Source organism: Phytophthora cinnamomi (genome assembly GCF_018691715.1).
Source record: "Phytophthora cinnamomi strain GKB4 chromosome Unknown Contig96, whole genome shotgun sequence".
Lineage (NCBI taxonomy): Eukaryota > Oomycota > Peronosporomycetes > Peronosporales > Peronosporaceae > Phytophthora > Phytophthora cinnamomi.
This window is the reverse complement of record NW_027151029.1, coordinates 81,478-95,545: the sequence shown is the minus strand read 5'-3', so window position 1 is coordinate 95,545 and position 14,068 is coordinate 81,478. Positions and strand designations below refer to the sequence as shown.

Genomic DNA, 14,068 nt, shown 5'->3' with positions numbered 1-14,068 from the left:
TGGTTGTGGTGCGAGTCACTTTTCCAATACTTGTGATATGCCGAAATGAACAGAGGCTCACGTGACCTTCTTGGCAGATTGCATCACCCTGAAAACCACGCAAACACTAGTACAGATGACGTCAGTGAAGACCTCACGTAAACCGAGTTATTATTTGAGTACCTTCTGTAGCTTCATGTTGAGTGTTACCTCCCTCTGATTTACTAAGTACCATTTTGTACGAGCGGAAACAAGATGCTTCTCATCTCCTCGTGGTACTCGCTTCGAAGACGAAGCAGTAGTGTTCGCCACGGACTAAAGCGGAAGTTCCGGATAGGCTCTCGAATGAGTACTAGGAAAGGGGAGAGACTTTGAGTATTGTGACTAGCAATCAGATCCCGCATTGTAGGCTCAAGATGGTTCAAAATCGCGACGATAATGTACACCTGTAGCAAGATACAACAGCCCCCACTCTGTTAGCATGACTACTTCAAACCCTAGTACTCCAATCTTGTGTACCTGGAATTCGGCACCGTACAAGATGCTGAAATAGGTGTAGATTACAATGTTTTCCCAGTCAAAGTAGTTCCAAAAACTTTGGCTATGCCAACGCAGCACAAGACTCAAAAGCGAGCATTGGCACTGATCGATGGCTTGCAAAATCTGTGGCAAGGAGCATATAATAATTTAAGTACTCAGTAACACCTCGTCGGTGCTGAAAGTTTAACCTCACCTGAGGAAACTCTCGCTCCATTATTCTCTCGATTCCTTCAGCAATCGCTATCGCCGGTGCTGCATTTCCCCCATCAGCTTTATCACCCCACTCGACAGCACTTCTAGGCCAGAGGAAGCAACCTGACGAAGTCGTAATGCAGTGCGATAAGAATCGCAGGATATCGGCCTCCCCGTAAGTCGGATGCAGTATCATCAACATTGTAACGGGAAAGCAATCCATAGCAACCTTGCCGAACTTTTTGACGATACAGTGCAGCAAGGTAGGCGACGAATCCAGAGATAGATCCCGTGCGTAGTTCTTGTAGAGCCGATTCATGAGTTTTCGCTCGGAATCCGTCGGAAAGAACGCCGCGACATCTTGACTTGAACAGGTGGCAGTGTTACCATCCATCCTCGCGGCGCTCGAATTGGTCGATCCATCTAAATGACTTCGGTTGCTTGTAACAAGATTGTACAGGAGCTTTGCGAAGACTTTGGTGAAAGTAGCCGCCGATCTGTAAACGCCAAAAGACGGTAACACCACGGATTTGGTTTCCAGGTCATTAATAATCTCCCACGAAGCTTGCGAGATCAGCGCAAAATCCATGGGCACTGCCGAACCCGCCTTGACGCCATCTTGAACGGCTAGGAGAATTTTACTTTGCAGTGTGACAATGAAGTCGGAAATGTCAGGATCTACGACTTTAGTTGTACCTGTGCTCTTCTGCCGAGAATGGCCATCGAACGCGTAAAGCTCACACCGATTAATCGTTTCACTTGGGCCTCCAACAAACTCGAAATCATAACGAAGTTGTTTCTCAATCAGTGAACATGAACCTAGAAGCTCAGTGTCATTACACAACACGTCGCGTTGCAATGCGCTCTTGGCTTCGAGGTTTAATATACCCAGTCCTGCAAGCAGACTGCTGCAATCAAGCAACGCCGGCACACTTGACACAAGCGAGAGAACCAGCAGAAATGCAACGCAGCAGGTATCCTCAGCATCGCATGACCTTATGCAGTCTCCGTTCATGTGGCTGGCAAGAGTCCTTGCTAGGAATTCAATCAACGGGCGGCTTTCAGTTAAAAGTAATGACGACGACGCGTACTGCGTACTCAGACAGCATCGCAATAGATGGATATGCCTAACCAGATGGGTTAACTGGGGAGGGCATTCATGCTCCGAGCTGTTGACTGCCTCTGTAAAGTCGACACTCTCTTGCAATTGCCCGACAGCTTGATAGATGGTCGTTTGCACACCGTCGAGGCTGAAAAATGCCTTCGCAGATTCAGGAACGGACAAGAACGCCAGAAACTCCCGAAAATTAACCACCGCTGCAAGGTTACTCCACCTGTTGTTCAATTCGAGTACGTAGGTGTTCAGAATGGATGCATCGTGCGCGTAGCGTATTCCAGTCACCGACTGACACAGCGCGCAGACGTTATGATGGTCAGTACACTGTAGTAAGTTTTGCCCACCATCTCGAGTTTTGCAAGTTTTCCAGACTTCGTTATGAATGCCAACCTCTTGTGCGATTTTGAATGTCTGTGAAAACGCTGACATATCCCTGATAAGTCCCAAAATTCTGGACTGATAAGTTTCACGGACCATTTCCTCATTTGGAGCTAGCGCTTCCTTCTCCCAAGATTGTAGGACTTGCCGGCATAACTCGAAAATGAGCCTCATGTTCGCGCAATCATGCATTGTAAGTCTGGAATTGGTCACGGCCTTGCTCTGCAGTATCATTTGTAGGATGATCAACCCTGAAGATCTAGCCGCTGCATTGCTAAGTGCACCACTCCGGATTCTTTTTGACAAGCTGTCAACCACCAACTGACAAACTTCAGTGGCACCTTTCGGTTGCCTAAACGGAAACCATGGATTCTTCACTTCACGTTCTGCCGTGCAGTGATCGCTAGGCAAAAAGTCCACCCAAACAGTATCAATGATCTACGAGCAAACAAACAGTTAATGCCTACTGCTCACCAATAAATAAAAGCCAAGGAGATGAAAGTGTCAGCGTACCGTTGTGAGTCCTGCAATCAGTTCTCTGTCGTGTGTAGCGTGAAGATATATCGCAGCACTGTTAGTGATAGCCTTCGTCCATTGATCATCATATGAGGTGTGCTCAGTCTCAAGCAAATGTCTGGGTAATGTAACGATCACCTACAGAAAAACAAAATCAATTATCATTTTAATATCAGCCCGCATCTCCTCAGTATTTTGTACTTCGAAGTAAGCCATACCGATGTTATGGATAGGATGAGGGCATCAATTGCACCTGCTCCTAGATGTTCGTAGTCAGCTTCTAATTCATCCCGTAGCTGCTGCAGGACCGTAACGTGGCACAAAGTTATAACTTGCCCACGTACCCATACCTGATGATAATATGCCTTACATCGTCAAGTATCAATTCAGGCTGCACCCCGCGAAATAGTGAGTCATTTTCGGCCGCAATCGTCTCGAGAGCCGGTCTTCCCCGGGCTGCGTGTCTCCCTTTGATATAGGTGTGCGCGGATACTCGCTGCCACCGACATAAAAGCTCTCGACCTTCTTGGTACTCACAGATGTATGATAGAGCAACCAGCGCCTGAATAGCAGGTGATAACAACACGTATTAGCTGGAAGTAAAACATCAAATCATAACCTAACTTACACCTTGAACAACGCGCTTTTCAATAGCATCGGTGGAAGAGACTGACGATATCGAAGTTAACGGCCGAACTCGAGACATGTACTGGAGTAAATCAGCGATGAATCCCGCTTCGTCAATAGCCACAAAAAGCTGTCGTACACTTGGGCAGTTTAGTAGCCACAGTCGAAACCATTGCATGGGGCTATCATCGACCAAGGACATTATCAGAAGAGGATTGGCACGCTGTACCTCGACCTCGGTCTCTGCCTTGGAGTACATGGTCAAAAGATAAAACGTTGAGTACATCACTCGAGCGAGTGCATCAGATGAAAAATACACCCAGTGTTGCGTAACTCGACAGATCAACGCATGCAGTACACGAAAACAATCCAAAATGGCGACAGAGTGGGGATCGGTGCATGCAAGAAAAGTTAGGCGATCCAGGTACAGCTTCTCCGTTTCCAAGTGTAGCCCCATAAATTCAAGAACAGCCCCATACAGCTCGAGAAACTGGCTAGCGTCTTCAACTTGGTTCATCAGGTCGAACAGAACCCGCTTTGCTCGTTCAGCAGTATCGCACCTTTCTCCACGGATATCAACATCAAAGAATAACCCAACAACAGCAGAACAAACAGCAGGAAATAGTGGCCCAGAGTGGATGATTTCCACAGCGGGCATCTGAACCACAGCACACGGTAAACTTGTCAAAACTTCATCGACTTAAAATTCATAGAGACCATCGCCTTACCTGCATCAGCTCGTCCAGGCCAGTTGCACGCTCCAGCGCATCAACACTCTGCATCCGTATGATCGTACTCGGGAAATCCTCCATACACGGAAAACTTTGCCCCACACATTTCACAATCAATTAGCCGCACCGTCTTGCATTATCACGTTTGTTTTTTTTTGTACCGAAAAAAAAGTGCCCACCTCATTGCGGACCTGGACATGTCGTTCAGATCCTCGTCGAACGTGAGCATCTCGAACGAGCAGTTCTCCGACTCCTCGACCTCCTCCGCTTCTCGCTCTTCGTCCGATTTCGGCTGCAACTCTCTCGCCTCCGCCAGCGCCTTCAGTTTGTCCCAGAAGTGCTCCAGGAAATGCTTGTCTGCTTCAACCTTGTGTCGGTTCTCCTTGCCAGCACTGAGCAGGTCCGTCAGCCTGGCCAGCTCTTCCTCCACATCACTCTTCATCTGGCCCAAAGCAGCCTCTAGCTCGCTGCTCTTCTGCACTTGGGCCTTGGCACTTGCCACAACATGTACAGGGTCCTGCAGCTCCCCGGAAGCCGCAGCTCTCACCGCGTCGCGCACACAACCGCCCACTCGCGTCTTGAGCACGTTCCGTATGAACTGCACCACTTGCAGCTGCCAGAATGACGGCTCCTGCGTCTGAAGAGCCAGCAGCGTCGCCTGAAAATGCTGCAGCAGGTCTTCGAGCTGCCTCAAACCGAAATTATCCACGAAATCGAGTGAATTGACGCAATTAAGACACAGCGCACGGGCGCTGAAGACGAAGAGAACGTACCGGCGCGTCCTCTACCAGTGGATGGAGCGTTTGGTCTACGAGAGAGCGCTGTTGGCGCAGCAGATCCTCCAGCGCACCAGTCGCTTCGAGCTCCGCCATTGCTCCCAGAAAATGACGCTTCAACATGGCCACATTTAAAATTGAAAAACCACAAATAGTGAACAACATTCCATATATAACTTCCACAATTAATCATAATGGCGCGGTGGCAGCTGGCGCTAGTCGCGGCGGCGGTGCTGCTGTGCCAAGCGGGCTTCTTCTACCTGCAGGCGTGGCGCTGCGAGCTGCAGTTCCAGCGGACGGCGGGGGATATCACGGTGCTGGTCGTGACGGACGTGCACCTGCTGGGGAAGAGGCGGCGCTCGCTCGTCGAGCGGCTGTGGGTGGACTGGCAGGTGCGCGCGTCCGCCCGGGCCGCCGTGGACGTGCACGGGCCGCAGGTGGCGCTCGTGCTGGGCGACCAGTTCGACGAGGGCAGCCGCTGGACGCCGGACGCGCACTGGGACGAGTACGCGGACAGGTTCTTCCGCGCCTTCGCCAGCTTCCTGCCGCTCAAGACGCTGTACCTGGTGCGGTGGACAAGGGGGTGATAGAGGTGGCGGTGACGCTAATGCTGCGTGTGGGTGGGTGCATGTGTCGGCAGGTGGGCAACCATGACACGTCGTTCGGGCGGGAGATGCGGATCGAGGACCTGAAGCGCTACGAGGTCACGTTCGGAGCGGCCAACCGCATCGACGAGATCGAGGGACATACCTTCGTGAGTCTCAACACGATGGCGATGGACTCGGACGTGGCGAGCCAGGAGGTGAAGACGGAGGCGCGAAGGTACGACAGTAATCGGTCGGTGTGCTTTGGTGTCGGGACGTCTGAACCGAGTTGTTGTTGCTGGCTGCAGCTTCCTGGAGAGCGCCAACTTTGCCGACCTGCGCGCGCGCACGACTGGCAGTGTCATCTTGCTCACGCATTTGCCACTCTTCCGGGTGGACGACCTCCAGTGCGGGGAAGAGCGACTGCGCGAGGCGGGCCACATCACGTACGAGCACCCGAGCTTCAAATACGAGACGCACCACCACGTGCTCTCGCGCGAGCTGTCGGCGGAGCTGCTGGACAAGGTGCAGCCGGACCTGGTGCTCTCGGGCCATACGCACGCTTGGTGCGCGTACCAGCACCCTGATGGGCCATCCATGGAGTACACTGTCCCCACGTTCTCGTGGGGACAGCGCCCCGACCCGAGCTACGCGTTGCTGCGGCTGCCCCGAGCGAGCCACGCCGAAACGAGGCGACCACCCGAGGTAACTGCGTGCCACCTTCCGTCTGAGCCCCTCATCTTCGCGACCTACATTACAACAATCGCCATCGTGCTGGCGAGTACCGTGCGAGCCGTGCTGGCGAGGCGAGCAGCGGTCAAAACCAAGGACGCGTAAGAATTTCCTTACTGTGAATGACGCAGTCGCAGCTCCGAGAGTGATGACGACGCTTAGCTGATCGTTTTCGATGAAGTGAGGGTGGCAAGCGGCAACTGTAGCTGCCGGCTTCAACTTGAAGCCTCCAGACTGGCGCCCAGCAGCCGGCCCACCAAAACATCGGGCCAAGCGCCAAGCTGGACGCGAGGGGTACGGTCTCACCTTGCGGATTGTTGGTCACGGAGCAATCTGGACTTGGCTGCTTGCGCGGCGGTGCGTTTAACAACGATAGCCACGTTGAAGACCTTGCGTTGCCTTTGCTCTGTCGCCCACGACGCCCCGACCACGACCCGTTTGCACCGCTCATTGGCGGGCCAAAGTGATCGCTGACCTGCTTTAACACGTTGAAGCTGCTGGTACGTGTACTGCCTTGTCCGCAGCAGTCACAACTGCATCCACGCTCGGCTATTAGCGCTGGCGAGTCGCGGCGAGTTGGCATGCCAGCGCCGACTTGGCGACGCCCTTCATCAGACCGGAGTTTCTGAGCTTTTGTTCGCCCCATGTAGTTCAGAATTGACTGAAGAGGCCAACTGCAGCCACTGCAACCCAGTGCCCGTCTCCGTTGATGAAATCGGCCCGCAATTACATGGCCCCGTTTAACGCCGCCAATCACCGTCGGAATCGCCCGCCTTGCGGTCTCCGTGCCGGCGTTCGTCCACGCCGAGCAGCGACGAGCGCGGTGGGCAAGGCCACAGGCCGCGGCGCCCTCCAATGCGGGCGAGCTTGGAGCCGGAGACCCGCGCCAGCGTGCATGGGCCGCGCGCGATCTACACATTAGCGAAATGCCCTCGCGGCCGTGGTTGAAGCCTGTGGTCCGGATTCTGAACAACTTCAACTTGTCAAGCCGGATGGACCTGCTCTGCGCCCGATGAGCTGACGCTACGTCTGAACATGCCGTTTACGCGCCCCAAGCGCGGATTGCTCGCACGCACGCCATGCGCGACTGGCTCGACGAGCTCCGCTGCGGCAGCTCCCCATTGCCGGCACAGCTCGACCAGGTTCCTCATTGGCGGCTGCCGTGATATCTACATGGTCGCAGGCAGGCAGCGGGGCGGAAAATATGTCGCTTCCCACCTTCCGCACATCGCAGCGGAGAGGCCCTTCGAATTCCTTACTTTGGGCTTCAAAATCGCAGCTGCCCGGATTGTATATTAAGAGCGTTTTCATCTGCCAAGCACAGTCGCTAAATTTGTAAGATTTAAGACTCTAATAACACAGCACCCAGATAAACACCACCTGCTACGCTCTGTAACCGTGGGATATGGTCCCACAATCAACCCAAAATGCTGCTTTCGATCCGCCCAAAGTAGCGCCAATTGGGTCGTGATTTCGTCGCGGACGGCGGGCGTGACGCCGGGGTGCCAAGAGCTCTGCAGTCCTCAAGAGACCGGCCACAGCTCAGATCCCCTGCCGCCGCTGCTTCTCGCCACTTCCCCCGCCATGGAGACGCCGCTCGCGCACGCGTTCCACCCCGCGCCGCCGCTGGACGACGAGCTGTACCCGTTCCTGGACGCGGAGGCCGTGGGCTCGCCCGACCACGAGTTCTTCATGGGCGCGTACCCCGCCTCCATCGCCGACCTGGACTTCGCCGCCACGGTGCAGGCGCTGCCCGCGCACCAGAGCGAGGCCGCGTCGCTGCAGCTCAAGCCGCTCGACGACGGCCTGCTGCACCAGCCGCTGAACCTGCCGCAGCCGCACGACAGCGCGCTGCTGTCCCCGTCCGCCTTCCGCGACTTCCCGGACGCGCACAAGCAGCAGAAGACCTTCTTCGGCGCGTCCCCCAGGAAAAACTCGAGGCCCGCGGGACGCCAACGCCCGCGCCCGCGCGTGGCCTCGGCGCCCAGCTCCACGAGGTCGGACTCGCCCGTGTGCTCGCCGCCGTCGAGCGTCCACGGCGGCAGCGACGGCGGCGGCTCGAGCCTGAAGGACTCGGAGGAGATCCTGAACGCCCCCGTCAAGAGCCTCACCGAGGAGGAGAAGAAGCTGCGGAGACGCGCGCAGGTGGCCAAGTCCGCCAGGAAGCACCGCAACCGCCAGAAGGAGGAGCTCGCGCGGCTCCGCGAGCAGGTGCAGATGCTGCAGGAACAGATGGCCATCATGACCCACCACCAGGGCTCCAGCTCGCCCACGAGCATCAAGCGCGAGCAGGACGTCATCACGCAGCACCGCAAGCGCAAAAAAGTGGACGACAACGAAGACGAGGACGTCGGCGGGGGCGTGCTCACCAACCCGAGCATTGGGCTCATCAACATGCCGCCGCCGAAGCCGCACATCCAGCACTGGTACCACCGCCTGCCCGTCGACACGCTCGAGCGCTCGACGATGCTCACTCGAATCGCGGACAAGCGCATGGCCATTGGAGAGACGTACATTCGCGGTGAGTTTGGCTCGGGCACAGCGTTTCCTTTGACGGACATCAAGCTGAACTCGAATGGACCGGACCTCGAGATCAAGCAAGTGCGTGGCCGGCTCGTCTCCGGGTTCACCCACCACGAGGTGGGCGAGGCCTGCTGGAACTCGTTCTCGAACTTTGTGTTTGATGTGCCCGAGCGATTCCGACGCCATGTGACGTGTGAACGGCTCATGGAGCTGGATGCTAACACGCGTTACGGACGCACGATCGTGCCGGTGCTGCGCAACCACAAGGGCCGCATGGTGTACTTCCACTCGTACTTCTTGGTCCGGCGACACGTGCGTGACGATTATGTCATGATCACGTGGGAGACGATCACGGATGACGACCTGTACCCTCCGTCAGCAGATGAAGACCCCGAGACGACACTACGCAATGACGAAGTTGGCTGGTACGTTGGCTGCTGTTTGTACGCGTTCTCGTCGCGCATTTCACTCACAAAGTGATTTTATCTTTTTTGCGCTGCAGCATGATTTTGGAATCGGAGCGGTTGCCGGACCAAGGCGCACGCACCACCTTCCGGTCCATTACGCACAGCACACCACCCGTCGGGGTCATGACTCACCCGCGCGGAAAAGTGAACGAGGCTTTCTTGACGGTGTTCTGTCGCAATGCAGACATTGTTGAGAACTCGGCGTGGAACTTGTTGATCAAAACCCACCCGACTCGCATTCCCAAAGCCGAAGTCGTGGTGTGATCTTTGGTAGACAGACCCGTGTGAGTATCCAAGCGTCGCTTTTGCCAGTTGCCAATCCTGTTCATGATGAACAAGATGTAGCACATGGCAAGCGTTGCATACCTTGTGTGTGAAAATAATAAGCACCTTATGTATGATTTTCGCGCCATCTATTAAACACTGATCATGCGGGCCTCTGAGGCATGCTCGCGGATATGATCGAACACAGTAAATCCACAAACTTTGGCGCCTTCCTCCGCCATATCCAAGAAGTGCGACAGTTCTGGTGCTGTAGCAACAGGAGGGAACGACTGGCGCTTTGTGCAGATAGAGCGATACACCACGCGTTCTACACCATCACGACACAGCTCGCGGCGCACCATAGCCCTGCCCAAGCGAACAAGACACAAAAAGTTAGCAAACCACCACCACGCTTAAACGAGGCCCAAACGTACGCTCCGACGACGTCGCGTTTGACTTTCGTCTCGGGTTTGACGGGGTACAAGTCATCTTCGTCCGCAAAATCCCAAACCAAAACTCCGTAGCTGTCGCTCATGCGATAAAACACTAGCGGGCGAGATTCAACTGACACTTCTGCCGGTTGGTCACCCTCCACTGCGGCGGTGCACCGGTAGCAAGTGTCCGTCTTCGCGTAGCTGATGTTTCCTTGAGGTTTGCCCACGACCTCGCCCTTTTGCGATACTGCAGCATATCCAGGCCAGTCAGTGCCACAACCCAGGATCGCACTGCAAGCCGAGACGAACACGGATTTAAGATCCAAGAACTCGAAAGCGTACGTGGCGACGGTGGTCATGGCTTGCTGCTGCGGGTCAGGAACCGGCACAAGACTCGTGACCATAGAGGGGGGTCCAGCGTAATCCATGCCTTCTGTCTCGCGGAGAAGAATTTGTACGGCCAACTCCGCCTTCGAGTCCGTGCAGAGCGCCAAGTAGTCCCGTCGACGCGAATGCACTGTCCGACCCAGGCGGGTATATGTATGCAGCAAACTACACATATTGAGTTCAGCGTTTGTTTCGGGAGAGTTCAAGACGAAACTCTGCATCGACGCGAAGAAGCGGCGCTGCATCACCAGCGCTCGGCGCAGTTGTTCGTTCACTTTCTCCGCTTGGCGCCTCTTGTGCCGTTCAGCCATGGCATGCTCTTCCAAACCTGCCACACCACCGTCCGGCCGCAGCAGTTTGTGCTTGGCACGGAGTGTATGAAGCTGGTCCGTGAGATCGACCATCTCCTGCTTCAGGTCCAGCATCTCGTGCTTCTTCCGGTAGCGATGGCGCCGCGCACTCACAGCCACCTGCGCTCTACGCTTCGCCTTGCGGTCCAGTGTCTTGCTTTTTGTCGCTGAATTCGACGGAGGGGTGAATGCTGGCGACTCGGACGATGCACTCGCATCGTCGCTGCTGCTGGCGCCGTCCGTGCTACCAGTCGCCACCGTTCCGCTCGCCTGGGCGTCGTTTTCCTTCTGCGTCAGCGTGGGCATTCCGTCCGCTTGGAACAGGAACTCGGACAGCAGGTTCATGTCGAAGTCGGTGTCTGCTGTCAGACTCGTGGAGGTTGAATCGTCGCCGAGGTACGCCATGCTGGTCGAGCTGCCTGGGGACGATAACTCGGCGTTAGGCGACAAATTGGGGAGTGATCGCCGCCGCGCTGCTCTTTCACCAGTGATCGCGTCGACGCATTTTGGTCCCGCAATCAGCCCTACCAACTGATGATGGCCCGGGTTTGATTTGCAAGAGCGAGATCACTTGGCACTTACCGCACGATGAGTGATTTCCTGAACAGGACCTTGAAGTGAAAGGCGACGGGGTTAATTTTGGTTGTCGCTAACAGTGAGCACTTCAAGAAGAAGGAGAAGGAGAAGAAGAAAACACAAACAGTATGTGCTCATTGCAGCTTCAAGGGGCGGCGACGCCTGCACCGCGTTCGCTTTATGGCTTCAACGACTCGCTTTTGATGCTCTCGTACAACAACGAGCCGCAGATCTGTGCGCACAGCTGTCTTGACTTCGAAAACCGCTCCAGGGCTGGTGTCACCACCGCTGAGTCCACCATGTGCACCTTCGTGCAAATGTTGCGGCAAACTATGCGCTCCACACCGTCCATGCAGATCTCCGGTCGCACCAGCACCCTACAGCGCAGAAAACAATATGTTAGTTTTGGATCAGCGGGCGATGCGAACAAGTAGTGCTTACGCTCCAATAACGCAGCGCATGGCCTTCGTATCCTTTTGCAGCGGGTTCAGGTCGTCGCCATCAACATAATCCCACACGAAGATACCGCCGTCCTCGGTCATTCGGAAGTAGGACATCTGCAGGCACTCCACGGAAACGCGGTCTCCCGTGGCATCGCTCTGGTAGATGTGGTGGAACATTCCGTAGTGAATGTTGAGCCTCGTCGGGGGCAATTCAAAGGCCTTCAGCGAGGAGCTCACGAGCGTATAGTTAGGCCACGCCGCCCCGCAATTTATGATGGCACTGCATGCGGCCTTGAACGTTTTGCACGCGTTTCTTGTTTCCATTGCGTAAACCGCGACCGTGGTCATCCCGAAACCATCGCGTCCTAGATCAATCTGCTGGCAGGCAATGTGGGGTGTCGTCCATGGCTTAATGCCACCAGTCTCCTGCAAAATGATTTGCTTGGCCATGTCCAGTTTCGCATCGGTGCAGACTCGCTCCAAATTGCGTACTCGTGAATTCGGGTCACTTAGCAAGCGTGTGGGCGTGTGCAAGAAGTTACGCATGTTCAACTCAATGCTGCAAGGCATCGCCTCCGAGAACATCGACCTGAGGTTGCGCACGAAGCCACTCTGCATAAAGAGTGCCTGTCGGAGCTGTTCGTTTAGATTTTCAGCTTGTTGCCGCCTGTGGCGCTGCGCAATGGCCCTCTCCTCCCACGCCGCCACGGCGTTATTCGCGCGCATCTGCTTGTGCTTTGACCGGAGGGTTTCCAATTGTTGCTCGAGGAGCGTAGCCTCGGTCTTCAGTGTCATCATCTCATACTGAGTAGGTAGGCAGAAGCAACCAGAAAAGAAAACCTAGAGTTAGTCGATGGGCGATAGAACCCCGTCACCTACAATCAGAAACCACACCTACCTTCTTTCGGCAACGCACTCGACGTGCGCTATTAGCAACCTGCGCTCGGCGTCTGGCCTTGCGATCTACCGGCCCTCTTTCAGGTTTAGCATCCGGCGCAGCTTCTACGATTTCCAGCGGGCATGAAGATGAGGAGCCCGGTGACAGTGACTTCTTGGGTCCTATCGGTCTACCACTCTCTCTTTTGTTTGATTCGTCCGTGCTGATGCGGTTGTCACTACTGCGACTGCCCGCCGTCGGTGACGAGTCCCCCGACCTGTGGTGTGTGGGCAAAGGCCCCACTCCAGCGCTGCCGTCCGGAAGCAACAAGTCCGACCAGAAGTTCATGTCCAGGTCGTCCTCCTGGCCGCACGCCCCCTCCTCCCCGTTGAGCGTCATCAGTCCGCAAGCATTAAGCTGCAGAGGCGTCTCGTCCAGCGGCCGAGCCCGCAGCTCCATATCGCCCGGCTCCAGGAAGTCTGCACAGTTCATTGAGGCAATTAGTTAGCACCAAACGGAATAACGGCGCTTCTAGGCTGCATTTCCGCACCGGCATCGAGCGCCCCGAGGCCAGAAGGTGCAACGTTTCGCAGTGCTGTCGGGTATTTACCCCCGTCCTGCTCGTTGGCCGCTAGTGGCGGCTCACGTCGCACAGAGGTCATGCTCTGGTCCATGCTTGTACTAGTACGCTGGAGAGGTGCGGTAAAGAGTGACGAAAATAAATACAGTGTACTACAGATTTCAAATCACTGGTTTGGCACATGATCAACGATTCAGTCACACTTGCTGTCGCTGACTTTTTGCGTTTGCCTGGAAGATCATGATGTCCTCGAATTGTGCGGCAACTTTCAGTGACCAAAATTATGTATGATGAGACGTAGACACACGGAGTACCTAAATATGTACTAGCGACGACTGGGGTCACCAAAAATACCTGGGGCTCGCAAATTCTATGATTATTTAGATGAAATTACGTAGGTAACCCCACTAAGTACTGGCAGGCGACACTTTTCATCACTCCCGTGGTGGACAATGTGGTTGCTGTGGCTATCTGCTTGCCTGAGTCGCTCCAGTGCTTTCAAGAACAGCAGATGCATCGAATGGTGTTGTCGTACCTGTGTTCAATGGCTTGGAGAACGACATATTCGGCTAGAGTATCCCCACGCCTAGAACAAACCAAATCACGTGGTTTGGTTCGGTAAACAAACCAAACCAAAATTACCAATGAACCACGTTCGAAACGGTTTCGTGGTTTGGTTCGAAGTGGTTTGAACCGAGTGAGACGCTGCAAACCAAAGCAAACCACGAGAATGTGGTTGGCTAAAAACCTCAATTTGAAACTGTTCACGATGCGGCTCTTATCGAGAAGTGCCGCGCTGCACAGCTGAAAGGCCGAGCGTCGTTGAAGGGTGGAGCCGCTGTCAAAGACGAAAGCTGCATCAGGGTGAGATGCTCACCGCCTTCGGAATGCGAATCCTGTCATCCAGGAGGTGCAAGCGAATAAGCCAAACTTACTACCGATACCAGCCGCAGATTCTAATTCTTCGGGTATGCCGCTTGCTCGGGCGCGGCCTT

At 55.0% G+C, this 14,068-nt stretch overlaps 5 protein-coding genes across 5 annotated transcripts; 2 read left to right on the top strand and 3 right to left on the bottom strand.

Moving 5' to 3' along the window:
- Positions 1-57: 57 nt before the first annotated feature.
- On the bottom strand, positions 58-4,952 carry IUM83_18131 (uncharacterized protein; the record flags this gene model as incomplete). Its single annotated transcript, XM_067943113.1, has 5 exons — positions 58-88; positions 3,910-4,007; positions 4,078-4,171; positions 4,260-4,765; positions 4,854-4,952. The coding sequence occupies 5 exons, from the start codon at positions 4,950-4,952 to the stop codon at positions 58-60; spliced, it is 828 nt and encodes a 275-aa protein (XP_067783751.1).
- Positions 4,953-5,050: 98 nt separating this feature from the next.
- On the top strand, positions 5,051-6,277 carry IUM83_18130 (Metallophosphoesterase 1; the record flags this gene model as incomplete). The annotated part of the gene is made up of 3 exons (XM_067943112.1): positions 5,051-5,422; positions 5,497-5,678; positions 5,749-6,277. The coding sequence occupies 3 exons, from the start codon at positions 5,051-5,053 to the stop codon at positions 6,275-6,277; spliced, it is 1,083 nt and encodes a 360-aa protein (XP_067783786.1).
- Positions 6,278-7,756: 1,479 nt separating this feature from the next.
- IUM83_18129 (uncharacterized protein) lies at positions 7,757-9,426 on the top strand (the record flags this gene model as incomplete). The annotated part of the gene is made up of 2 exons (XM_067943111.1): positions 7,757-9,120; positions 9,198-9,426. 2 exons carry the CDS (start codon positions 7,757-7,759, stop codon positions 9,424-9,426), a joined length of 1,593 nt encoding a protein of 530 aa, XP_067783712.1.
- Positions 9,427-9,578: 152 nt separating this feature from the next.
- On the bottom strand, positions 9,579-11,002 carry IUM83_18128 (uncharacterized protein; the record flags this gene model as incomplete). The annotated part of the gene is made up of 2 exons (XM_067943110.1): positions 9,579-9,792; positions 9,861-11,002. The coding sequence occupies 2 exons, from the start codon at positions 11,000-11,002 to the stop codon at positions 9,579-9,581; spliced, it is 1,356 nt and encodes a 451-aa protein (XP_067783749.1).
- A 349-nt stretch (positions 11,003-11,351) lies between these two features.
- IUM83_18127 (uncharacterized protein) lies at positions 11,352-13,167 on the bottom strand (the record flags this gene model as incomplete). Its single annotated transcript, XM_067943109.1, has 4 exons — positions 11,352-11,550; positions 11,615-12,420; positions 12,515-12,972; positions 13,044-13,167. 4 exons carry the CDS (start codon positions 13,165-13,167, stop codon positions 11,352-11,354), a joined length of 1,587 nt encoding a protein of 528 aa, XP_067783732.1.
- Positions 13,168-14,068: the final 901 nt, after the last annotated feature.